Source organism: Vicia villosa, linkage group LG7, assembly GCF_029867415.1.
Source record: "Vicia villosa cultivar HV-30 ecotype Madison, WI linkage group LG7, Vvil1.0, whole genome shotgun sequence".
NCBI classification, from domain to species: Eukaryota; Viridiplantae; Streptophyta; class Magnoliopsida; order Fabales; family Fabaceae; genus Vicia; species Vicia villosa.
The window spans coordinates 110,073,107-110,099,995 of NC_081186.1; the positions used below are offsets into that span (position 1 = coordinate 110,073,107).

A 26,889-nucleotide genomic window follows, 5' to 3' on the forward strand; every position below is an offset into this window, starting at 1 on the left:
TGAAACATTCATTAGATTTGTGATCATGAGTTTTGTAGAAATGGAAATACTTTGATTTATATGACATAACTGAATCCCTAACTGGATAGAGGTTCATAACCTTGACTTCTTTGAACTTAGTGTTCATGCATTCCCGCCATATTTTCTCCCTTGATGTGTTTAAAGGAGTGTCTATGGATCAGCGTCCTCATTCCATGTCATCTCTGGAATAGTTATTATCCTTTTCTGGAGCTCATCAATGTCTGGAGTTTCTTGCTCCTTTGATTTTGTCTTCAGTTAGGAGCTCTTTGTCGAAGTCGATATAAGGATGAGCCCTATTGAGTAGGTCACTTAAACTGCAAATTTCTTTCAGTTCCAGTTTTTCTCTGAACATGTAGTTTGACCTCACACCCATTTTAAAATAACTTTAATCAATCATGTAAACCTCTTACTTTTACCACTACATTGGTAAATCTCTTGATGTATTCACACAATGTTTCTTTCATCTTTTGTATGATCCCATCAAGTATGGCCATGGTAGTAATTTTCCGCTTTTGAGTGGTGAACTAAGGAGTGAACAAATCGCATGGTTCCTTCCATGAGAAAACACAAAAATCTTACACTTCATAGTTCCCCAGGCATGGTAATAATCTGAAGGTAGAGAAAAACACAAAAAGGGGGGTTTGAATTGGGTTTTCTAAGAAACTTTTCTTCTTAGAAAAACTATTAACAAAAGTTAATGAGATAGTTAAGAGAGTGAACAAAAGGAACACGTTCGATTATACAAGTTCAACTTAGAAAAGGTTAATCTTGTATACCCGCCAAAGTAATTTCGCCTTAGAAAATTACTTAATCCACTAATCTTGAATGATTACAAACAACCTCTAAGAGTCTAGAAAGACACCTTGGTCCTCTCGATTATACAGACTAACAACCTAGTCACTTGAGGAATACAAATCTCAAAAGATTTACAAATGGTAGTGTTTACAAGATATTGCTTCTTAATAAGCAGATTGAAACATAAATAGTTTAGCACAAATGTTAACACAATCTAATGAGCAACAGCTCTTGTGTTCTAGAGATTCTTAGAAACTATAATTCTCACAATGGAGTGCTCAGTACAGTTTCTCTAAGATATTTCTTTCTCTTTTTCTCTTTGAAGTTTACTTGATGAGTTTTGAAATATAGCTTGAGTAGCGTTGTGAATCGGAAACTTCTTCAAATGAGGGTGACTCATATATATAGTCCCAAGAATATTACCGTTGAGAAGGATAAGTTAAAACTTTCCTTACAGCTTGATGTAACGGCTCCAAAAGGTCGTGGAGGACAAAGAGAACACCAAAGACGGAATCGTACAATGTGTCTTGCAATAGTGGAAAAAGGTGATGTACTGTTGTGCCATACTGCTTCTATTGCAAGTTATTTGATCATTCTTCTTTTGAGATGTACTTCTTGTATGAAGTAGAGAAAAAATGGAAGAGATCAGGTAACGTAGATGTTCCAAAAGAAAATATTCTTTAGAGTCAGAAAGAAGTCTTCAAAGTTGAAAGCAACAGCTTATATGAACAACGCATTCTTGTATTTCTGAGTTGGAAGCAAAAGCTTATTTGAGCTTGATCTCTGATCTTGAAGAGCAGCTTAGCTTCAGAACATTTGTAAATCCTTTTTCTGATGAGTCATTCAGCATTCTTCAAAATTGCTGATGTCACTTCAAAATTGAGATGAATAGTTCTTCTAATGTGTGATGACGCTGATTTTGATGATTTTCTAGACAGAAATCCTTAATCAACCAAAATAGTGAATCTGCACACTTAAGAAACTATTAGAGTACAAAATTGTTACATAACAAATATATGTATTGTTATCATCAAAACTTAAAGATTGAATGCACAACCAAATCTTATTCTAACATAATCCTCAATGTTTTCGATGGGTTCGATGTGCTCATATGGACCTATAGTGTCGTCGTAACTTTCCAACTACGAGATTCTCAAGGTACCGTGGGATCCGACTATCGAGAATGCATGCGAAGAGTGGGTTCCTCTTCTACTCGAAGATCAAGTCATCTGTATTGTACCTTTACCTTTTTTGGGAGTAGGTGCTTGTGAGATATGGGATCAACGAACCTTTAATGGAATCTGACTGTCACTTCTCCCTCCAAAATCAAATAAGGGAGTATGATGTCTTCTTCTTCTATTACAAATTGTTGACTTTGAAACTTCTTAGTGTTAGCCAGGGATTTTATAGTTGCTTTTGTACTAGGTTGTAGATATTATTCAGTTAGTCGGTTGCTCTTTACATGCCTAGTTTGGCTCCCAATTATTGAGTGTATAGGAGCATCTCTTGTCCCGACAGCAGTGGTTGTGAAGGAGGTTTCCGCGAAGGTTGTCTATGGCAAAATTGTTGCATAGGTTGGAATAATGGTAAGGCTTGGAATGTTCCTGCTCAATTCTTGGAGAAGTTGAATCTTCTTTTGTAGGGGCGAACATGGAGGTTACAAGGACCGAATCATTCTTACTTGAGGAGGAGGTTGAGCTTTGTTAGCCTCAGCGGCTACACCAACGACATGACGTTGGGAGGCGAATATGGTAACCTTTAACGTTACCATGACTTTAAGAGTTCAATGTCCTATTTGTTTGAGAATGAGATTAATGTTTTAAGATAAGAAAATTGAAGATTTGCGAGAAGAAGATTAATGATATGAGAAATAAGATCGATGACCTGAGATAAAAATATCAGTGATCTGCCTCTTTGATGAAGAGACGATGGTTTTCTGGAAAAATAGGCGGGAATCAAGATTCCTTCCAACAAACAACTTCAATCAAGAACCAAAAATGTGTAGTGAGCTGATGAAATGAAGTCTTGGAGCAAACTTCCTGTACGACGGAGAGGGGGTGAATAAGGTTATTACTCCAACGCACAAGGTAAGTAAAAGTAGTATGAGAGTGATAATGAACTGAATAGTTTAAATAGCGTGTTTTGGTCTTTATATAGCATGTCATCAGACTGTGATTAACTTCTTGTGCATATGATTGTTCTATTAAATATCAATAGAGAAAGATATGATAGAAAACATGATCGTCAGTCCTGGACAGAGATGAGAGTCCACTTGTTCAACATGTCCCTGTTTTTAACACTTGTTATTGGGTCTTCTTTATGAGTTTTAGAGGCTGTCTGAAACGTTTTATATATATATATATATATATATATATATATATATATATATATATATATATATATATATATATATGAAATTCTGATGACAGAACTCAGATGTCATATATGGATGTCATGACATCTGATCTGACATTATAAAAACAGACAAGATAGAAATACAAATACCAGTGCAGAAGATAAATAACACACAGAATTGTTCACCCAGTTCGGTATACAACAATACCTACTCTGGGGGCTTCCAAGCCAGGGATGAAGTCCACTATTAGCAGTATCAATTCAAAGCTAAACTCTCCCGTTTACAACTTCTCACTTAATCATTACCCAATGACCCTTCTACCTAGGTTCTCCCTAAATATGGAATATCTCCATTTCACTCTCAATCATAGAAATGATGTCTAGCAGTCAACACCTCAGTCACTGCATCGACAACCCAATCTCCAACATTCTAAGCACACAAATAAATATAACCTGAAGTTGCTTCAAAGCTTCCTCCAAGAACAAAACTGCACTCATTGCTTCACAGCTTCTGAGTGAGTAAAATAAACCTCTTGCCTACAGGCTTCGAGGTACAAATCAGTGACCATCCCACAATCTAGGTGGTTCACTAACATGGCTAACCGTAGTGGTTACATCTTTGAATAGAATCAGCTAGCTTGCGAAAATAGGTTACAAAGCTTCCTATTTATAACCTATTCCCAACTGGACTTGGGCCTTCAATCACAACTTTATTTGCTGTTGCAAATCAGCAGATATCTTCTGCTAAAATATAGGTCTTCAATCATAAGTCTCCTAAATTATCTCCATAATTAGAAACTGCATAATCTTCAATATTCTGACTTGATTCTTTTGACCTTTAAATCGTAACAAACTGACATAACAAACTGTTGCTAAAATTGCTCCACAATATAAGCTCTAAGATATTCTTCACAAATATCTCCATAAAATATGCTCCAAGTAACAACAATAAGTTGTTACACTTTTGCAACAGATTCTCCTATGAAATCTTTTCACATTTAGTTTCCTAAATGTTCTCCTTAGATATAGCTCCACATAGGATTCAATGTTTTAGGAATATTCTGTTTCAGTTATAACAGAATCCAAACTGTCAGCTCAAACTCGATGTCACGACATCTTCTTCGACATCCAAAATGTCAGCTCAAACACGATGTCACGACATCTTCTTCGACATGTTGCTCCAGATGTTGAAACATTTCAACACAACATGTTTCTCCATTAAATAGAACTTCCACATGCTTTCTCTTACAAGTTGTAATTTTATTTATCCTATTGCTGCTAAATTAGTTTTACCAAACATAACGTCAATCCTCAAAAGCACTAATATATATATATATATATATATATATATATATATATATATATATATATATATATATATATATATATATATATATATATATGGGGACGACTCAAGTGAGAACACTTGGTTATTATGAGAAATGAGAACAATGAATCACGACCATTAGATTTGATTTTAATGGACTGGATTGGTTTCTCTTTCCATGATCCTTAATATTTATTTTAAATCAACACAGAAAGAGAAACCAATCCAGTCCATTAAAATTAAATCTAATGGTCGTGATTCATTGTTCTCATTTTTCATAATAACCAAGTGTTCTCACTTGAGTCGTCCCCTATATATATATATATATATATATATATATATATATATATATATATATATATATATATATAACCTAACAAGCATTTGAGATTGCTTTACAGCATAAAGAGGAAAAAAAAGACAAATAAAATAAAAATCATAAACGAAAATTGACTAATCTATTAAAGTTGAGGTGACATATTTGGCTTGTTGCATCAATAAAGGCCAAATCATTAGATTGAACTATATCTTGGAACTTCAAATACGATTCGAGATTCTCACAGTGATTTGGCCACCTTCCTTTTCCATTTCAACTTCAATGGTCATTTCTTGTCATCCTTGTCCCCGTTAACTTTCTCACTCAAACTTTAGTTTTAATTTCAAATGAAAAACTAAATTGGTCAATTACAGAACATCATTAATTCAAATTCCAAATTCGAATTGAATAAGTTTTAGCACTTGGCAATTTGAATATTTGATTTTACTCATTTTTCAAACGTCTAAAAATGGATCCTTGACAATTTGCACTTGGCACATTCTAGTCTTTTGCAAAAAAAATAATATATTCAAATTAGTCTCTTACATTTACATAAATGAGATTCATGAATCTCTCTTAAGTTTAAATTAATCAGTCAAATTTAACTTAGAGCAAGATTTGAATATTTGTTTTCAAGTTTTCTAAGATGCTTATTATGACCAAACGAATTATATAATGGCAAGTGCTATATATGTTGTCTTGTTATATCAAAAAAGCACATATATTCTCATATTCTCCACAACATGCAAGTAACAAGAAATATGCAAGAAACTTCATTGGAGGTAGTATTAAAATGGAAGTGTTATTAAGACATAAATCAAATCAAAAGTGAATAACTATGAGATAATTGAATAAAATATGAGAAACAAAGACTCATTGTGTCTAGTATTTGAGACAGTTTGACTAAAAACACTGTCAAAAATTTTTTAGAAGTATTTTTTTCCCAGCGGGGCTTATTGTTATAGAATTGAATAAAATAAGAGAAACTAAGACTTTTTATGTCTTTTTTGTGTCGGAGTTTGAGTAAAATACTATGTTAAAAAAAATCTAAAAACATCTTTTCTTGTGTCTTCAGCAACATTTAATATGATAAAATTACATAAAATATAGTAAAAAAATAAGATTTTTTATATCTATTATTAGTGGCGGAGTTTGACTAAAAAATAATAATTAATTATAGATTTGATGCTCTGTACATAAATATTCTTTTTTCCATCCTCAATTTCTACATTAATTAAAAATATGGTTATATAAATAAGAAACGAGTAAAAATTAATAAATAAGAAACATAAGAATAATATCATAAATATGAGAGATGGTATGAAATCTATTTCGGCTTTATTAAAGTTCTTGGATTATCGAGTCCAATTTGAGGTTTGCATTAGTGTTAAATTTTTTTAGGGAGAGTTTTGACATTTATTGTGGTTCTTCCCGACTATCAAATCAAATTTGAGGCTTGCATTAGTGTTAAATTTTTCTAGGGAAAGCTTTGACATTTATTGTGATTCTTTCTGACTCGAAAGATTAATCTTTATAATTTGCACGCAAATGATATTTGATTTTTTTTAAAATATATTACCATAAATGTTTATTCAGTGTAAGACTTAGTGTTAGAAACAAAAAAAAAGTCTCTGCTAGGGTTTTGTCGTATGAGTGATACGTTGTCGGTGACGCCTCCAGCGCCACCGCCTAACATAGAAAAAGATGATCGGATTAAGCAACTGATTAGCAATATGTCGTATAAGAATATTGTTACAGGGGAGGAGGATGTGGAAAGACAGAAATCGCAGGAAGATATGCAGGATTCAGATCAGGAAGAATTGTGGAGTAAGAAGATTGAAGGGATGCTGGATGGGATAAAAGTTCATGAATCTCATATAGGGGGATATGATTGTCCACAGATTGTACTATCCAAATTTGAAGAGAATAGAATACAACGTCCATGGAAAAGATGAGTCATTGTGAAGCTACTGGGGAGGAGAATCAGATACAAAGCTTTGGAGGTACGACTCAAACAAATGTGGGTAAGGAAAGGTATTATCAATATAATAGATATTAGCCATGATTATTATTTGGTAGCCTTTACGCATGAAGACGATAAGAATGTGGCGCTTGCTGATGGTCCATGGTTCATTTACGATCACTATTTAACGGTGAAAGAATGGACCCCAGACTTTCATCTGGAGAGTGCAAATATTAGAGAGGTGGCTGTTTGGATCAAGATCTCAGGCCTGCCCATCGAATACTATGATCCCAAAGTGTTACATGTTATCGGTGATCTCACAGGGCGCACGATTAAGGTGGACAAGAACACGTTGCAAAGGGAGAGAGGAAAATATGCAAGAATTTGCGTTGAAGTTAACGTATCAAAACCTTTACTTGTTATGTTCTCTATCAAAGGAAGTATGTACAAAATTGAATATGAAGGTTTATATATGTTGTGCCTTAGCTGTGGTAGATTTGGCCATTACAAAGATGGCTGACCGGAGAGAATCAAGGAATTTGCGGTGGACAATTCTCAGGTAATTGCAGGAAGGATTGAAAGTCATGAGGGGAAGAACATGAAGAAAGCTGATACGGAGAAGAGAAATGGTGAAGATGGTCTGTGGCAAGTCGTCCAAAAGCAGCACAAAGGTAGGAAAGCTTTGGAAGTGAAGAAGAAGCAAATTGGCATCAGTATAGGGGGTGGTAAACCTGGATCACGATTTACAGCGTTGCTTGTTGACGAAGGTGAAACAAGTGAAACAAAAAAGGATATTATTAATGACCATGAAATTTTTATGGGAATTAATAATAATGTAATAAATGTGGAAGATATTCTAGCAGACAAGTCCAATGATCAGGTGTTAAATGGGAGAGAGAAAGCAGGCGAAAAGAGTAATAATGATGATGCTTTTATGTCGGAAAGAGATCCAATGAGAGTTAATGCGGAAAAAAACAAGGAAAATGTTAGTGATGTTGGGAATACAGTTGGCAACAAAAGGGTGGACCAAATGAAGAGTTTCTATCATGGGAAACAAATCAGGAATCAAGTGGATAATAAAGGTAGGGATAAAAAACAAAGCAACTTAGCTGCACGTGGGAAAACAGGCTTAACTGGAAAAAACTCCGAAGCTATGAAGAGAGCAATAGAAGTGATTTTTGAGAAAGAAAAAAAATGAAGTTTCTTGAGAAAAATCATGTTAGTATTAATAAGTCTAAAAACAAGTTTAATTTTAATATTGAAACCCAATTTAACAGAATTCACGTAGAAGAAGCTGATATTAATCATAATAGAAGCATGTTCTTTTTTCCAAAGCCTCATGAGACACGACTTCCTGATGCAAAAATAACACAGTCAGGTTTTGATGTTCCATCTAATATAGGAAGTCAACCAGATTCCCTAAATGGCATGGGAAACTTGGGAAATGTGGATACGCGAAGGGCACAAAATGGTACAGAAAAAGAGGTGGTTATGGAGACACCTGAGAGGAGTTGAGATGCATGGGATTATTGTTACTTGGAATTGTAGAGGTGCTGCGAGCAAAGATTTCTTTAGGTTTAGTAAATATTACACTGATATTTACAAACCTGAGATTCTTGTGATAATGGAAACTCGATGTAACCCTAAAAAGCTTCATGGGGCTCTCAAGAAGTTGGGGTTTCAATATTTCCTGCATGTTGATAATGTTGGCTTCTCAGGAGGTATTTTGGTAGCAAGTAAGGAAGAGAATATAAAGGTAAGTTTGATCAGTAGTGGAGATCAGTATATCCATTTGCAAGCCCACAATAAAAATGGGCAAGAGTGGGTATTTATTGTGGTGTATGCTAGTCCCAATGAAGGAAAGAGAAAAATTCTATGGGAGAATTTGAAAAATATAGCGAATGCCAATAACAATAATCCTTGGCTTGTGGCGGGAGATTTCAACGATATTGCCTTTGCCAATGAAAAAAAGGGAGGGGGGCTAGCTTCTGCCAAAAAATGTGGTATTTTTAGAGATAACATGGATATGTGCAACTTATCGGATCTTGGTGCTAATGGGCCTCGTTTTACTTGGAGAGGACCGATTTATCATGGTGGGCAGAGGATTTACGAAAGATTAGACAGAGCTATTGGTAATGAGGAATGGCGGTTGATGTTTGCTGATGTGCAGGTGAAAGTTTTGACTAGAGTCAGTTTTTCAGATCATCATCCAATTATGATTGCTTTGACTGGTAGTATTAATGAGAGGATTCCTAAGCCTTTTCGTTTCGAAAGTGCCTGGTGGTGGATAATAGTTATGTTGATAGATTGAAAGGCTTTTGGAACATTAATGATGACTTAATCAAAAACCTCAAGAGAATTGAAGAGGATGCCGTAGAGTGGAAGAATCGTTTGGTGCAGCATGTTCATAAGGTGAAAAGAGGTATTATGGCAAGACTCCAAGGTATCTAAAGAGGTATTCAAAATAATAAGAACATCTCAAGGCTGTTAAGATTAGAGAAAAATCTGCAGAGGGAGTTGAGTCTGATTTTGCGTCAAGAAGAAATTATGTGATTTCAGAGATCTCAAGCGCAATGGTTAGCAGATGGTGACTACAATACGAAATATTACCATTTGAAGACGGTTGCCAGAAGGAGACTGACGATGACTACCTATTGTCGAAAGATAGGTCGAGAAGAGTCATCAAGGCACCTCAGAGACTTGGGTATTCAGATCTTATAGCTTATGCCTTAATCTCTGCAAGTGAGGTTCTAGACGAAGAACCTAGAGACTACAAGGAAGTTATGAGGAGTCGAAATAAGACTGAATGGATGAAAGCCATGGATGATGAGATGAAATCTCTTCATGATAATCATACTTGGGAACTGATCAAGAAACCTGATGGGGCAAGGTTAGTCAGCTGTAAATGGATTTTCAAAGTTAAGGAAGGAATTGAAGGAGTGATGTCGAAAAGATACAAGGCAAGGTTAGTTGCAAGGGGTTTCACTCAGAAAGAAGGTGTCGACTTCAATGATGTGTTTTCTCCCATTGTGAAGCATAGGTCCATTCGAATGTTGCTTGCCATGGTGGCACAGTTCGATCTTGAACTGGAACAGATGGATGTGAAAACTGCGTTCTTGTATGGTGATCTAGATGAAACGATCCTGATGAGGCAACCTGAAGGGTATGTCGAAAAGGGGAAGGAAGATTGTGTGTGCAAGTTAAAGAGATCTTTGTATGGACTGAAACAATCTCCTCGACAGTGGAATAGGAGATTCGACAAGTTCATGGCACGCATAAGTTTCATTAGAAGTCAGTTCGACCACTGCGTTTACTTCAAATTTCGACCTGGTAATTCATTTGTTATTTTGTTGCTTTATGTGGATGATATTCTCATAGCAAGCAACAATGTTGAAGATGTGACGAGGGTGAAGGCTGAACTCAATATGAAGGATCTGGGAGCTGCTTCCAGGATTATTGGAATTGACATTCGAAGAGATAGAAAGAAGTCCAAGTTATGCTTATCTCAAGAGGCGTATCTACGGAAGATTCTCAAAAAGTTTGGTATGTCGAATTCAAAGCCAGTTGTGACTCCAACAAACCCTCAATTCAAGCTGAGTATTGATCAGTGTCCCAATACTGATGTCGAAAGAGCCTATATGAATAGCATCCCATATGCTAATATAGTTGGTTCTTTGATGTATTCTATGGTCTGTACTAGACCCGACATAGCATATGCAGTAAGTCTTGTAAGCAGGTACATGGCGAACCCTGGAAAGGCTCACTGGCAAGCATTGAAGTGGATTTTAAGGTACATAAATGGGTCTCTGAATAGAGTCCTAATTTATGGTGGAGCCTTGGGTGAAGATAGTAAAGCAGTAATAGAAGGATATGTCGACTCTGATTATGCAGGTTATATGGATTCCAGAAAATCTATTTCTGGATATGTTTTCACTATGTTTGGCACTGCAATTAGTTGGAAAGCAACACTTCAGAAGGTTGTTGCTCTATCGACCACTGAAGCGGAGTATTTTGCCCTAACTGAAGCTGTGAAAGAAGCATTGTGGCTTGAAGGTTTTGCGAAAGAGCTGAAACTTCAAGGTCGAGGTATCACTGTTAAATGTGATAGTCAAAGTGTAATACACCTGTCGAAGAATTCAGCCTATCATGAGCGAACTAATTACATTGATGTGAGGCTGCATTTCGTCAGAGGAGTAATCGAGCGTGGAGAAGTCCAAGTGCTGAAGGTTTCGACTGAAGACAATGCTGCTGATATGATCACCAAGACATTGCCGAGTTGCAAGTTTTTCCACTGTATGCAGTTGATAAAGCTACACGAAGAAAGCTAGTTTGTTTCCTTGATGTTGTAGAGTTAGATCCAAGGTGGAGATTTGTGAGATATTGGATCGAACTCTAGTATGGTCGAAGGGTAGCTTCTTGGTTCAACAGGATTAAGCATGAAGTCGAAGGTTGTTCACATGCTTGTGTCGAAGATGCTAGGGTTGTTAGCATGTTAAATTAGGTTTTACTGTTTAAACCCTAATTTGTTAAGTTAGCTTGTTTATTAAGTTGGCTTGTGCAATGGGCCTTGTGGAAAAAACCCATTAGTTAGTATGTTAGGTTTTATTATAAATAGCATACTAGTCTCTCATCATTGCTAAGCTGCAAATCCTAATTTGGGGTGAGAGAGGTTATTTGTTATTCTTGTAAACTTGTAATCTTGTTCTAAGAGAAAGTAAAAGAATAGCAGTTATAACCAATCTTGTGTTCCTCTTCTTCCTTGTCCTTTATTCATCCCTTATTTTATACTTTGTTCGTGGCATTGAATTCACAACAATTTGATTCACCACTGAAGTCAATTTTGAGAAGTAGTCGTCAATCTTTTAGTCCTCTTCCATCTATATCAGCTCATACTTCCTCATTGAAGATCAAAGCTTCAATTGCTTCACCTTTTCTCCATCATTATGATATTTTTCTAAAATATCCCATGCCTCCTTTGATCTTGTCAACTTTAAAATCTTTTCAAAATAATAAGGACCCACATTTTCTTGAATGTTGAACAAATTTTTGAAGTCTTTCTTCCTTGAATCCTTGAAACGTGGCTCTTTGAGCATTTGTGGATTATGCTCCTAGTTCTTCATATCCATTTTTCACTATCTTAAGAACTTATTAATCTCAAAATAATAATTTCAATTAAGAAGTCAATCTTTTTCAATTACTTCCATCAAGAAACAAGATGTTTGAGGTAATCTGTCATTTGTAATCATTCTTAATGATCAAGAACACGTAAAAATCACTCCTCACTTTTGTGTTTCCCAATTATATCACCCTTCATAATTATATTAATCTTTCCTTGTATCAACACCAACCCATGTGTCAAAACAAAATTTCTGGTATCGAAACAGTTCTTTCTAGTATCGAAACTGATTTACACAGTATCAAAAACCAAAATCATTCACTAGTATTAAAATGAATCTTACTCTAGTATCGAACCAACCCTTTGGTATCAAAACTAAATTCTCTTTGTATCCAATGAAACTCTAAATGCCAATTATTAATGCAACTATAATATCTTGTGATACAAATAATAATATAAACACGTTATAGAAAGTTAAATAGCTTAATAATAATGGTCATGTAACTAATCCAACTAACTAACTAACTAAATTTGTTTTAGTTGTTAAAGCTACTAATCTCATATTTATTTAACAATCTAATGGTTTTATGATTAGTAAAAATGATTGAATCATGCTGCAACAATTTCACTATCAAAAACCTGCCACAATTTATCCCTCTAGAAAAAAAAGATTGAATCATGCATTTGAAGTAAATTATTAAAAATATTTGTATATAGAAAGTCACACATTGATTATAACATGTAATTAGCTGTAAAGAATATTAATTTGCATCTATTAATGGAGATTCATGTGTGTATTATCTATTTAGAGCACCAAAGTAGGGATTTTCCCCCGCGAGTATGAAGATAGAAGGAAAAGTTCCTCCGATTACACTTTGGAGTGGGGATTGGGAAAGTACCCTCCGCACTGTAGATTCCCCGACTTCGACCATATTATTTAACTTTTATATTTTATATATTATATAATACATATAATTATATAATTTTACATAAAAATATTAATGTATTAGAAAATGAAGAGTCATTAGAGGGTCATTTTATTTTTATGTTTTATTGTGTAATATATTGTTTCACCACCTAAGTACTCAACCCTACAAAAGTGCATCTGATACATAGAATGTACACACCGTCTCCTTTTCATTTCTCAATTATCTTCATCTCCTTCATTTACCGTCACAACAACCACTCTCCTTTGTTCATTGTGCTTATGGTAATTACTTTTCAAATTCACTTTACCTCAATTAGTAACATGTTTTTCACTAAATTAATAAATTAGTAGTTATGGATTTGCCACACTCACACATAATCAACCACTTGCGATGGATGGCAACGGTACTGTGGTAGTAAATTAGAGGAAGTGTGGTATCAACAAGTTCTGTTAATATTTATTATTTTTTTTATAGAAAAAATATTAGCAACAGCAAGTGCTCTTGCTTTTTTTGTTATGGATGCAATATGTAATCGTATTTTAAAAAAAGGAAGATGCGAAATATATGTGTTATTTATGGTGAATGTGTTATTTATGGCGAAATATATGTGTTATTTATGGAAGTTCAATCTTACTTGACCATTCACAAAAGTCTTATCAAGGTAAAATTCCCCCAGATGAGTGAAAAAACATTGTTGATAGAGTATAACAAAACTTTCATAACTTGGTTTAATGAAAGTGTTTCTAAAGAGAGTAGTGAATTAGAGATAATTAAATGGATGTCACATATGACTAAGTTTAATGTAATAAATTTGAGTGCATACGACATTACAAAATATTCATTCTAAACAAAATCAAAGGATGATCATAGTACCATGCAAAATAGTGGGGTTATGGTTGAAGATGAATCCATGTACCTCTCTAGTTCGAAACATGAGAATCATGTACTGGCATCTAGAGCGTATTTTAGGGTCATTGAGGAGATTGTGCAGATTGATTATTACTTTTAAAGTGCCTTTATTTTAGTTCAAGTGGATTTACAATAAAATTGGCGTAGAAACCGATGAATTAGGATTCACATGGGTTGATCTTCGAAATGCGACTTATATGAACAAACCACTTATCATTGATTCCCAAGCAAAACAAGTTTTTTATGTCAATGCTCGTTCTAACACGAGATGATCAATTGTTCTACAAGAAAAATCTATTCCTGATAGTGAAGAAAATTAAGATTTAAATTTTAAGACCCCTTCTTTCGCAACACATGTACGTCTCTCATCTGAAGAAATTGATTCAGATGATGTGCGTGTTATTCTTTGTGATCATCAAGAGGCGATTTGGGAAAACTAGTAAGTAAATATTTTATATCATTTAGTAATATATATTTACTCATATAATTTTTTATATTCTTTTTACTAAAGATTTAATGCTGTTGTTATTGATGATCTTAATTGATTTCAAATATGGGTGCTTAACAACTGGTGACAAATCACATAAGTGAACTTTTGGACAATACTTTGCATTTTGGTTATTTCTTTTGATGATTAATCATTTGTTTTAATTTTAATTTGTTGTAAAATTATAAGGTGTACATGTGCCATTTTGGCTTTGCAAATGGTGTACGCAATGAGTATTTTTAGTACAATGTGTCTGTTTGATAAATGGACAAAAGGTATAATATTTCAGTTTCAGAAATGGCCATGACACTGTAATATAGTTCAAACCAAAATATAGAAAAAATTTAAATTAACAATGTTTTCCCCACGATTATTATAATAAATCAAGGTAACAATTATTCTCTATTACCTCGTGTCTCGAATAATGAGAGGAAATGTGGGACGCGCCATCCAATTCTCAAAATAATAAAAATGCATAAGTTGAGGATCAAACTCATTTGTATCGAGATTATAACCCTTTTTCAACCGAGGTTAAATCCTCTTTTTGTAGTAGTGGTGATGCTATAAAATCATTTGTTATTCAGTTGCAAACTTGGCCGAATCACTATCGGATAGGAGATCCAAGTCCGGATATTGTGTTATGATTGGAGTTAATATGATCTCATGGAGAAGCAAGAAACAAAATACAATCGCATTATCTAGTACTGAAGTTGAATATCGTGTTATGGCAGCAGCCTCAAAGGAGTTTGCATGGTTGGAAATTTTACTCTTAGGTTGGGAGATCTTCAGAACACAAAACTCGTATGCAATAATCAAACTGCACTCCACATTTCATCTAATCCGATTTTTTATGAACAAACCAAACACATAGAAATAGACTGCTATTATGTAAAGGACAAGGTACATTTAGGAGAAATCACCACTGATTTTGTCAAATTTAAAGATCAATTGGCTGATATGTTTACAAAATCTCTTAAGAGTTCTTTGGTGGATTACATTTGTAACAAACTCGACTCATTTGACATATATGATCTGACTTGAGGAGGAGTATTAAAAATATTTGTATATAAAAAGTCTACATCGACTGTAGCATATAATTTACTATAAATCTCTTAATATATAATCCAATCTCCATAATACTATTTAAACACTTCAAATGTCTTTTGCTCTCTTATACTTCAATATAAACAATCCCTAAGATATCTCCCTCCTAAATAAAAAATGTTTGCCTCCATATAAAATAAAGGCTTTATTGACCTATAATTTGGGCCAAGCATAATTAGATCCATAGGCAAAACCACAAAGGAGAAAATTAAATATGAACTGAAAAAGTGTATAACTACCTAGCATAACGAGAAAATTCATTGGTTAAGCACAATGCTCGTAAGGATATATATGATTTGAGCCTAACAAATCACATACTCTACCAATAATCTAATTAAATTGTAGTTTTATCCACTACAAGAGATACATACCTTAATTGATTTGTTAACAACCAAAGCATATGACCTACCTATATGATTAAACATTTCTTACATTATCCCCAAAGAATTTACGTGATTTATTGGAGTACACCATAGCAAGTACAAAATTGTAGAGGAAGCTTGTATATAATAACAGAGACTAATTAATTGTTTGGAAGATACTAGTGACACAATCGTCATTAAAAAGTAATTTAATTAGTTATGATATATGTGTATGGTGGTGAAGATATATTAAGCAACCATGGTTTGATTTAAAGGTTAAAATAATTCATTTTGCATGTCGAATCAAATCTTGAGAAAGTAAATAAAGAATATTATGAGGTATAGATAATGCTTTTGTTTTTTTATGTTGTTGGTTGCACTTTGGTTATGCTCCATGCCTAAAGTGCTCAAATTCATAGGTGATTGATCTTCTATAAAGTAATATCCACCATTTTTTTATGAAATGGTTTTAGTGGGGAATGCGGCTACCACATTTATTAATATATATTATGGTGTTATTTAATATTGATCTTTAAAAAAATATTAAAGATAGACCATTACTATTTTTAGTAAAAAAAACATGAATATTATAATAATGGCAATGCTAACTAGTGCCATTTTTAGTGGAAGTGCAGTATAGTTAGTTAAATAAATTTTTTACTAAGATTTTAAATTATTTAAATTGTGAATTTTGACTTGGTTTGTCCTTTGTGTCTTGCTGCAGAGGAATATGTTGTTCACATTTTTATAGGTTGCTCAATTAGCAAGCAAGTATGGATGAAGGTGAGTGATTGTATTGGTACTGTAGAAGTGGAAGATCATGAATCTATAATATCACATTAAGAACAGTTTTGTGTTTTGATCGAAATAAAATTCAAAGAGATATTTCTATGCTTTTATTTTTTGGACAGCAGTGTGTTGAGTTTTATGATTAAGTAGAAAAATAAACTTGTTTTTTTTTAAATCAAGATGGAATTAATAAGAGAACTATGGGTTCTCAAAACCAAGATACACAAGAAGCAGGGGCGGTTCTATAGCCCGGCGAGCCCGGGCATGCGTCCGGGCTCAACCCCTATTTTCTTTGTATTTTCCTTAATATAATAGCCGATTTTTAAATGGAACCAAGGGCAAAATTAATAAAAATAAGGGTGTAAAAATTAAAACAGATGAATACCCAATGACCTAAACAGATCCAACCCAATTAATTATTTATAACTTAAAATAAAAGTTAAAAAAAAAAAACTAATCAGAACAGTCTGCTCCTCTCTTTATCTTCTGTCTGTTCATATTTCTCTCTCCACTTTCACGTTTCAATTCAAGCATGGACACAGCAGGAGGAGCAGGTAATGTCTTTCTCTAAATTTTTTTCTTATTATAACAATTATATTATTATATTATAAATCTTCTCTCTATAAATACAGACTTTGTTAAAGTTTCTCAAAGTTTTCAAAATATTTTTACCAATTTATTGGATTGGAAAAAACATTGATTAATGTGAACAAGAAAAGACAAAGATAAGTTTAACTTATTGGATAGGATTAAACTAATTAGTAGACAATACAAAGTAGAATTTGGTTCAATGTTATCCAATATATTCTGCTTCCCTTGGTGTGTCTCTTATTTTATACATGTTGTATACTTGTTGTGCGTCTTGTATAATAGTTACATTTTTTGTGTTGTTTTGTGTTCAATAATACTAATCAATTTGATATTAACATTTCAGTTTAAAATTTAAAAAATTTCATAAAATGTTTAAATTTCATAGGAACCATTGTTTCTACCTTTAGAAGCAAGCCATAACAACTTAAAATCATACGAGTATATGTAATTAAACTTAAATACTTGATTTTTTATGAATCTATAGGCATTCATATAGGCGGATTCCGACATTATAAATTAATATGTCTAAACATTAAAAAAGTATGAGCTAAACTATATTTAAAATAACAAATATATTATTTAATAAAATATTTTATAAAAATTGTCTACTATCCATTTCTTAAAAATAAGTTAAAATAACATTGTTGTTAATATTTTAAAAATATTTTTTTCTATAAAAGTTATACAACGATTGTTTAATCATTTTTCTATAAAAGTTATATGACGATTGTTTAATCATTGATCACTCATTAGAAAATTGGAGGGTTAATTGCTTGTCTTTTTCTTATATAAAACGATGTCATTTTGATAATTTTAAAAAAAAAATTCAAATAGAAGTATATTTTGTTTAAAGTTTACTTTGAACCATTTTTCCTCCTTAGAATTAAATTTATTAGACAAATTGTTTTGTTATTCATTTTATGTTGCAGCTAGACTTTTGTTTAAAATTTATTTGGATTTATATTTTGTATTATTTTATCGTGTGCGATGACAATATTTAGAACTTAAGTTTAAGGAATGAGTTTTTGAAATTATGATATTTTTAAATTTTGAAATTTAGTAGGTGTTGTGATATTTTTTTAGAGACCAACTCATGGTTGATCGGTTTAATAACTAACTAATTTTGCTATAGAGATCAATTTATTCAACTGATTTATTCGATTTAATCTGATTTAGTCATGCGCATGGGCGGAGCTATAGCCCAGCGAACCCGGGCATGCGTCCGGGCTCAACCCCTCCTTTCGTTGTATATTCTCCACAATAATAGTTGATTTTTATACAACATCAGGGGCAAAATTAGTATTTTTTAGACAAAATTAAGGACAAAATTAATAAAAATAGGGTGTAAAATTTTTGGACAAAATCAAGGGAAATTTTTTTAGACAAAATTAGTAGAAATAAGGTGTAAAATTAATAAAAATAGGGTGTAAATTTTTTGCCCAGGCTCCCTAAAATTTCTGGCTCCGCCACTGACAAGAAGTCGGTATAAAAACTCCGACTACAAAAAGAAAACAACATTAACCACTTTAGATGAGGGTTTTTAGATGAGTTGGATGTTATTAGAAGAATAAGTTGTTTTATTTTTATAATCAACTTTGTGAATTTTTTTTTTAAAATAACTAGTTTTTTTTTAAAAATTCAAAATAACCACATTTTCAAAAAAAAATTTACCAAACTAACCACTTCTCAAAAAAAAAATCGTCACACAGAGGAGGTGTCACTCTGTGTGGCGCATGCTCCTAAAAATAAGACAGAGGCGCCATCCTCTCTGGCGCATCCTCTTACGTGGCGCCATCCTGCATGGCTACTGCACTTAAACTTTAAGTGCAATAGCCATTCAGTGCGCTACGCAGTTGTTTTGGTTTTTTTATAAATACAACCATCATTCTCCACCATTTTCCACACTTCTCTCATAATCTTCTCCTAAAAATGTCTTCTAGTCCCGCTCATAGGTTTTCAACATTGATCAAAAGAGATGCTCCTGTTTTTTTTTTCGGCAACTAAGCACGCGATGAAGATCAAACTTTGGAATACGCAAGATTTCGAGCATTTTCAGAGGAGTCTGATTAGATGGTTAGACAGAGAAATTCTTGACGGTGAAAAGATCATAAGAATTGATAGGAAAATTACGGTATCCAACGAAAATGGAGTAACTCGTTCATGGAAAGCCGTGAAAAACGATATCAAACCCAACAACAATACCAACCCAACAACAATACCCACAACAATACCAACCACAACAATATCAAACCTAACAACAATACCAACCCCAACAACAATACCAAACCCAACAACAATACCAACCACAACAATATTGTCAACCCACCCAAACACAACAACAATACTCCTCCACATCCACCCAAAACCGCCAACGTTTCATGTCACACACACACACAAACACAAACCCAAGAACAACACCCCGACCACCGCGAACATTATGCTACCACCACATCCTACCACAACAATGATGACATATGTGACACTTTCCCTTCCTACCATAGCACACAGCCAATATACAACCACACATCTCACCACAAAAGCACTCAACCATCATATGAGTTTCAAACCCCAAAAGACCAAATGCTTCAATTTCAACACGGTTCATCATCACAATTCTACCAATAACCCAACCCACAAGTAACCCAATCGAGTCGATTCGACTTCGACAATATAGACACAGATCTCTTTGGAAGCACCACAATTTGGGGAGAAATGGTCGAAGAATCGTACAATGTGAATATTATCCCAGAACCATCACATCAAACATCTCTGCATCAGACAAACCAGAACATACCAGAACCACCTCCGGAAAATCAAAATCAAAATCAAAGACCGCGAAGGAAAATTTTTGGGTGTGCTTGTTTTACCGGTGGGCTTTTGGGACGTTTCGGTGGAGGACGTGGACGCCGAAAAAAATTATCGAAACGTCTTGTAATAGTATTTTCTAATGAATGTCATAATAGTTTTATTTTTATTTATATTTATTATTAATTTATCTAAAAATAAAATAAAAAACCAAAACAACTGAGTAGCCACACTGAACGACTATTGCACTTAAGGTTTAAGTGCAGTAGCCATGCAGGACGACGCCACGTAGGAGGATGCGCCAGAGTGGATGGCGCCTCTGTGTTAATTTAGGAGCATGCGCCACACAGAGTGGCGCCTCCTCTATGTGGCAAATTTTTTATTTTGAAAAGTGGTTAGTTTGGTCATTTTTTTGAAAGTGTGGTTATTTTGTTTTTTTTTTGAAAAAGCTGGTTATTAAAAAAAAATCCAACTTTGTATTCAAGGAAAGTACAGAGGGATACTTAAGGCCAATATACAAAAATAGTTCTATACAACCAACCAAACTCAATATTAGTTTATAAATACACTAGAGGATTCTTAGACCATTCATAAAAATTACAAAACACCTTCTTCCTAGTCCCTATCGCTAACCACCACTAGGAATACATCATTACATTATGAACAATCTCATCCGGATCGGCCACCCCATTATTGAATATGATTTCATTACGGTGTCTACATAAACACCAGCAAACTGCCAGCCAGCTTTCGCCAACTCTATTGTTATCGCATAACGGTTTCAACACATTCACCATTTGAATAAAATGATCACAACAATTGATCGCGTCCTCATAATCTAAACCCAGCAAAATAAAAATTTTCTGTCATCAGGATCAGAGGCCCAATCAGCATCACAAAACCCTTAATGGTAATATGACCTTTGAGATTAGTTGGTTCAAGAAGAAGTCCATAGCTAACTACTCTAAAGTTGCCTCAATATCCTTTTTACTGCCTTCCAAAGTTCTTCAAGTGGGTTGGATAAAAACCGATAACTCTTTCATACTAAAGAGTCTGGTTACTATTGCATACTAAATATCCCCAACAATAAACCTTAAGTGTGAGGGATCATATAGAGAAGCAAAGAAAACCTTTAATAATTTAGTGGAGGAGGCCATAGGTAATGCAATACCTTTTGCATTGATCATGTTAGTATTTCTCAGGAGATCTCTAATGTATTTGCTTTGAGATAACAAGAGAGAACCAATTGAAAGATAATGAACTTCAATACCAAGAAAGTATTCTAGTTGACCAAGGTCTTTGAGAGAAAATAAGAGATTGCGCTTGGTAATGAGTTATTGGATGCATTCCTCAGAAGTTCCAATTATGATGATATCATCAACATACACTAACACATGAGTGTATTAAGATGAAGTATGTAGAATGAAATGTGAAGTGTCACACCTACTAGCTTTGAACTTGGGGAGAGAAGAGCATACTTGAGCCTATCAAACCAAGCTCTATGAACTTGCTTAAGCCCATAAAGAGCTTTATTAAGTTTTCACATAAGCTCAGGCCATAATTTTACAAATCCAGGTTACAAAACTGCGTACACCTCCTAACTTAGAAAGCCATTAAGGAATGCATTATTGATATCCAATTGTTGGATGACCCAACTCTGAGATATAGCCAAGGTAATCACAACTCTGACAGTGATAGGTTTGACTACAGGTGAAAAGGTCTTTGTCTAGTCAAACCCTTCAACTTGGTGAAACCCCTTAGCCACAATTCTAAATTTATTCTTGTTAATACTCCCATCAAGATTTTCATTAAGTCTTAACACCCATTTGCATCCAATGGGTTGTCTGTTTGGTGGAGGATGAACCAATGTCCATGTATTATTTTGCAATAGAACATCATATTCTAGCTCTATAATAGTTTTCCACTTAGGGACCTATAAGGTATGGTTATAGAATGAAGGTTCAATGTGTGTAAGAAGAAATGTAGGATGAAGACGGGGTTGAACAATGCCATTTTTTGTATCTGGTTTGCATAGAGTGAGTATTATGATGATGTGTTCTTGGAGGAGGTGATACTACATCAGAAGATGATGAGGTATATGGTAGGTCAAACTCAGATAAAGGTAAACGTAGAGATATGGATATTAGAGAAGTAGAAGAGTGAAATTTAGAGGAGGGACTAGTTGAGGACTGAGTGATGTTGTAAGTATTGGCAGGTCGATATAGTAAAGTATCATTAGAGGAGTGAATGAGTGTAAGATATGGGTTAGTTGTATTTGTAGAAAAATATTTAGATGTGTGGTGGTTTAAAGTAATGGGAGATGAAACTTGTCAAGGAGAGGTAGGTTTGGATGTAATATAGGTGCTAGGAGTTAATTATGCATGAGAGACACATTGCGTTGGGACAGACTGAGGAAGATTGAGGACAATAAATTTGACACAGAGCTAGGCTTTGATTGAGGATCAGTACATAAATCATAAAAAAGAACCTAGTCTCATTGAATACAACATCTTTAGAAATGAATAGCCTGCCATTAGGATCAAGACACTTGTAGCCTTTATGAATTTGAGAGTATCGATAACAGTTGTCATTACGTGATTTTTTACGAGAAAATTCAGATGATTTCAGAAGATTAACGAGTAAAATCCATGGCAAAGTTTGAAGAATTAAAAAAAAAAACTATCACCGGGAAGAAATGAAGATTTAGGAAAATTCTGAAGAAATTATGAAGAAAGGAGCATATTCAGCATAATTTACATCATGGCGTGTATTCGGTAATTTGATTATATATGGAGTTTAATAATTCAGATTGATACGAGAATTTTTTTCCAAAGAAAGTTAAAAAGTATATCTCGTAGCTCTTGGAATTCTTGTGCCCGTAATGCATCCCATCGTGGCGCGTTCAGACTTACTTCACGGTGTGATGCTAACTTGTTGCGGCGTGATGAGTCACGTTTTGGCTGACACATTTTTTCTATTTAAAGGATTATTTGGCTACTTTTTCAAGGGTTCCAAGGGACGATTTTGGAGCTCATTGGAGAGCAGTTCCTCTATATATTTTGATGATGAATACTTCTCCACTCATGGTATTTGTTATCTTATGAATGAGTAGCTAAGTTTCTCTAGATTACAGATTTTAAATGTTATTTTCTTATTTAATTTGTTCTTGTGTTTAATGCTTTTTAATTTTTCGCTAACGGGCGTACAAATCGATCTAGATAATTAGGGATTTAAGATTTTTCGTCTAGTTATCTAAACTAGGAAATTTACTCAACTTTGTAATGAACTAGGAATATGAATTTAAAAGTTTTTGCTAATGAATTAATGCACTTAGAACGTATAATTTATCCTTGAATTTGTCTAAGGAATTAGAGAATTACCATATAAATTAGTGAGTTGTACACCAAGTAATTAGGTGTAGTGGTTATGCTAATTCGTAGTGAGATGATAATATAATTGAAGCTCAACAGGTACTTTGTTCAACAACTGGTAAAAATAAGGGGATTCGGTAATAAAGCCCTAATCGCCTTTCACAATCTCAAGTTTCATCTTTTTAAATTCTTGTTTTAGAACCGCTTTTCTAACGAAAAATCCCCCTAATTAATTACTTTATATAACACATAATTTTCTTGTTAAATTACATTCCTCGTGGAGACGACATTTTTATTATTACTACGACACTATCAGTACACTTGTCGAAAAGTCATCAAGTTTTTGACGATGTTGTCGGGTATTGTTGATTTCAACAAGGTAATTTTTGTGCGACATTTTTTATTTTGTTTATTTTAGTTTTAAATTTTATTTTTCTTTGGTGCTATTTATCTTTATTTTTTTAGTTTAGGTTGTTGAAGTTTCTAATTTTTAGTTTACACACTTATAATTTATTTTAATTTTAATTTTTTTCTATTTTTTATTTTCTTGTAATTATTTTTTAGTTCAGTGCTAGTGATGTATTTTTCTTCTGATTGTGAATCATAGGTAAAGGAAGACATGTATGAGGGATTTAAAGTTTCTCTATTAGCACAACTTGAATCAATTATCAAAGCAATTAGTTGCCTCACTTCGAGATCAAGCAAATGTTAATCTGGTCAGGGCCCTACGATGTGATTTACGTGGTGGAGGTCACGTCAATGGTTAATGTGTACCATACATTGAAGAAGCACATAATACATGACACTATCAAGAGGAAAACCATTACATCAGTACATATAACCTATGGCAGGATGACCATTTAAGTCTTAACTGGAGTCACAATCAAATTCAAAATTTCAACCAGGAAGCTCTCAAGATCCACCACCAAGGGCAAGAAAATAAGTCTCAAGAAAACATGGCTAAATCTCAACAAAAGATGACACATAATCACATTCTAATGAACATGAACATTGAATCATCCATCAAAAACTTAGAGATGCAAGTCGGTCAATTATCTCGATAATTGACAGCCCGAGTGTGTCCAAATGAAACATGTAAGGCCATTGAATTGAGAAATAGAGGGGTATCATCTGAACCAAAATTTAGAAACAAGTAGAAAATAAATGGGAAGTGGTCGATGAGAGAAGAGTTGTAAAAGAGAAAGAAGAAGAAAACTTTAAGCCACCAGATGAAACGACATAATCGAGAATAGAAAAATATGAGTTGAAAAATAGATTTGGGAAAAGAACAAGAATTCAAAGGGTGGATTATCTAGTTAAGGGTGAAATTTCAAATTCAAGAATGCTTTTAGACATAGATATCCAACATGAACATTTTCAACAAAAGCACGTCCCGAAAAGCCATTTTAGCAACAAGGTAGATGGAAGGGGAGAAATCAATAAGGTATTGGAAACCATATATGTGTTGTTCGCTACTATCAAATTGAAAAAGATATGGAGAAAACATCACCAATACCTCAAGTTCATGGGAGTCCTAACAAACAAGAGTAAGAATAAGGATGATGTGTTCTTTGTGTCATATATGTCGCCCTATCAGAGAAGAAATTAGTCAGGCGCATGACTTTAAATAAGGGTTGTGTGAGAGGCAACCCATGAATCAGTTTTATTTAGTTTTATTTCATTTTTTAGTTTTTTTCATATTTCAGTTTATTTCCCTTTTTATACTATGATCCAAGGAAGAGTAATTACTAGCTCTCAAGAATGCTCCCCCTTGATACTTATCTTTGCTTAAATTAATGAACTGGTATGCTTCTGTTGTTTCTTTCAGATTTGATTTGCTACCTTACCAGGGCCATTATGAAAAAGAAAATAAAAGGTCGCCAAAAAAAGAATGAATAAAACACACTAAGGCCCCTATTTATGAAAACTTTGTGCCTTTTAAGCCACCTTATTTTAATATGATTATATTTGTTGTTTAACCACTTTGAGCCTAAGCCATTCTTTCGATGATATAGCCATGTTATAAAAGCCAATTGACCTGAATGATTAAATCTTTCTATCCCTTTTAGAGTTTGGTAAAAAAAATTAGTTTCCTAGTCTGATGCAAAAGAATAAGTCTGGGGTTGCTCTTGGAAGTTAGCAACGGATAAGTTTTAGGTTTGGATACTAGAGAAATTGGTCAAAAGGAAAAAGAAAGAAAAACAAGAAGTCAAAAATAACTTCTTCAAAAAAAATTGTGAAAAATAAAACCAATATGAAATTCTCTAGCACCAACTGAATTTATAAAAGAGTGAGATGGAAGGAATTGGATAACATTAGAAAAACTAAGTACCTAACTCTAAAAGTTTAAGCCTAGTATCCTAAATTATCCTACTCTGGCATAAGCCACTTTACAACTTGTAAAAGACCACAAAAGTGTATGTTTAAATATGACTTTGGTTGATTCAATTAGAAAATTTTCAAATTCCTTGTTGAATGCTTTTGTATGTTGATTGAGTGATAACCATGTCAAATTAAGTGTATAATTATGAGATAAGAGACAGATTGAGTATTTGTATGTCGAAACAACTTTTCCAAGTTGATTGAATTGAAGTAGGGAGCCAAAGTGTTGACGAGGAAAAAACTAAAGCTGACATGAATTAGCAAGGGTAAGCATTTTAATTATGATGAAATTTTTAGTGTGCAGCCATTTTACTTAAGGACAGGCAATTATTCAAGTTTGGGGTTGTGATCATAGTCGTCATTAAGTGGTTTTACGAAAAAATTCGAATGAAACCACAAGATTAACGAGAAAAAGCCATGCCTAAGTGTGTAAAAATTGATCAAAAATCTATCACAAGGAAGAAATAAATACTTAGAAAAAGTTGAAGAAATTGTGATCAAACGAGCACTTTTTCAGCATAATTTACACGATGACGTTTGTTCCGCAATTTGATCCTATCTAGAATTTCATAACTCAGATTGAGACTATTTTTTTTTTGCAAAAGAAAGCTATAAATGAGATCTCCCAGCTTCTGGAATTCTTTCACCCGCAATGCATCCCATCGTGGCACGACGAGAGTTGCATCGTGGTGCAGTGCTGACATGTCGCGGTGCGATGAATCACTTTTTAGTTGACACGCTATATGCTATTTAAAGGGTTGTTTGGCTACTTTTTCAAGGGTTCCAAATCAGAGGGAGAAAGTGACGGCTAAGGTCATTCAAGGGGATATTTCTGAGCACATTGGATTCATTGAAGAGAAATTCTTCCATAAATTTTGATGATTAATACTTCTCCACTCATGGTATTTGTCATTTTATCAATGAGTAGATAGATTTCTCTAAATTAGGGCCTTTTGTGATTAATCTTGTTTTTACTCTGTTGGATCATATGTTTTCTTGAGATCTGTTGAGTACTCTTAATTTTATATTGTTTAATTTGTTCTTGTGTTTAATGCTTTTTATCGCTTACATGCGTACGAATTAATTTAGATAATTAGGGATTTCTAATCGTTATTCTAATTATCTTGTTGGTCCTTTTGGATTGGCTGCATTATACAAACAACATGGGATATGTTCAAGCTATTTCTGGTGCAAAAGGGAATGCAACATTAGGCACTTGTCAGCAGGCTAAGTTGGATGTTGCTAGGTGTAAAAACAATTATTGGGA

The 26,889-nt window shown here is 33.7% G+C and overlaps 1 protein-coding gene across 1 annotated transcript; it reads left to right on the forward strand.

Annotated features, from left to right (window-relative positions):
* Positions 1-8,200: 8,200 nt before the first annotated feature.
* Positions 8,201-9,088, forward strand: LOC131619982 (uncharacterized). Its single transcript, XM_058891013.1, has one exon. The coding sequence runs from the start codon at positions 8,201-8,203 to the stop codon at positions 9,086-9,088; it is 888 nt and encodes a 295-aa protein (XP_058746996.1).
* Positions 9,089-26,889: the final 17,801 nt, after the last annotated feature.

Bases quoted from the DNA above. Each gene is read 5' to 3' on its own strand.
- LOC131619982 (XM_058891013.1), top strand. From the start codon at position 8,201: ATGGCATGGGAAACTTGGGAAATGTGGATACGCGAAGGGCACAAAATG.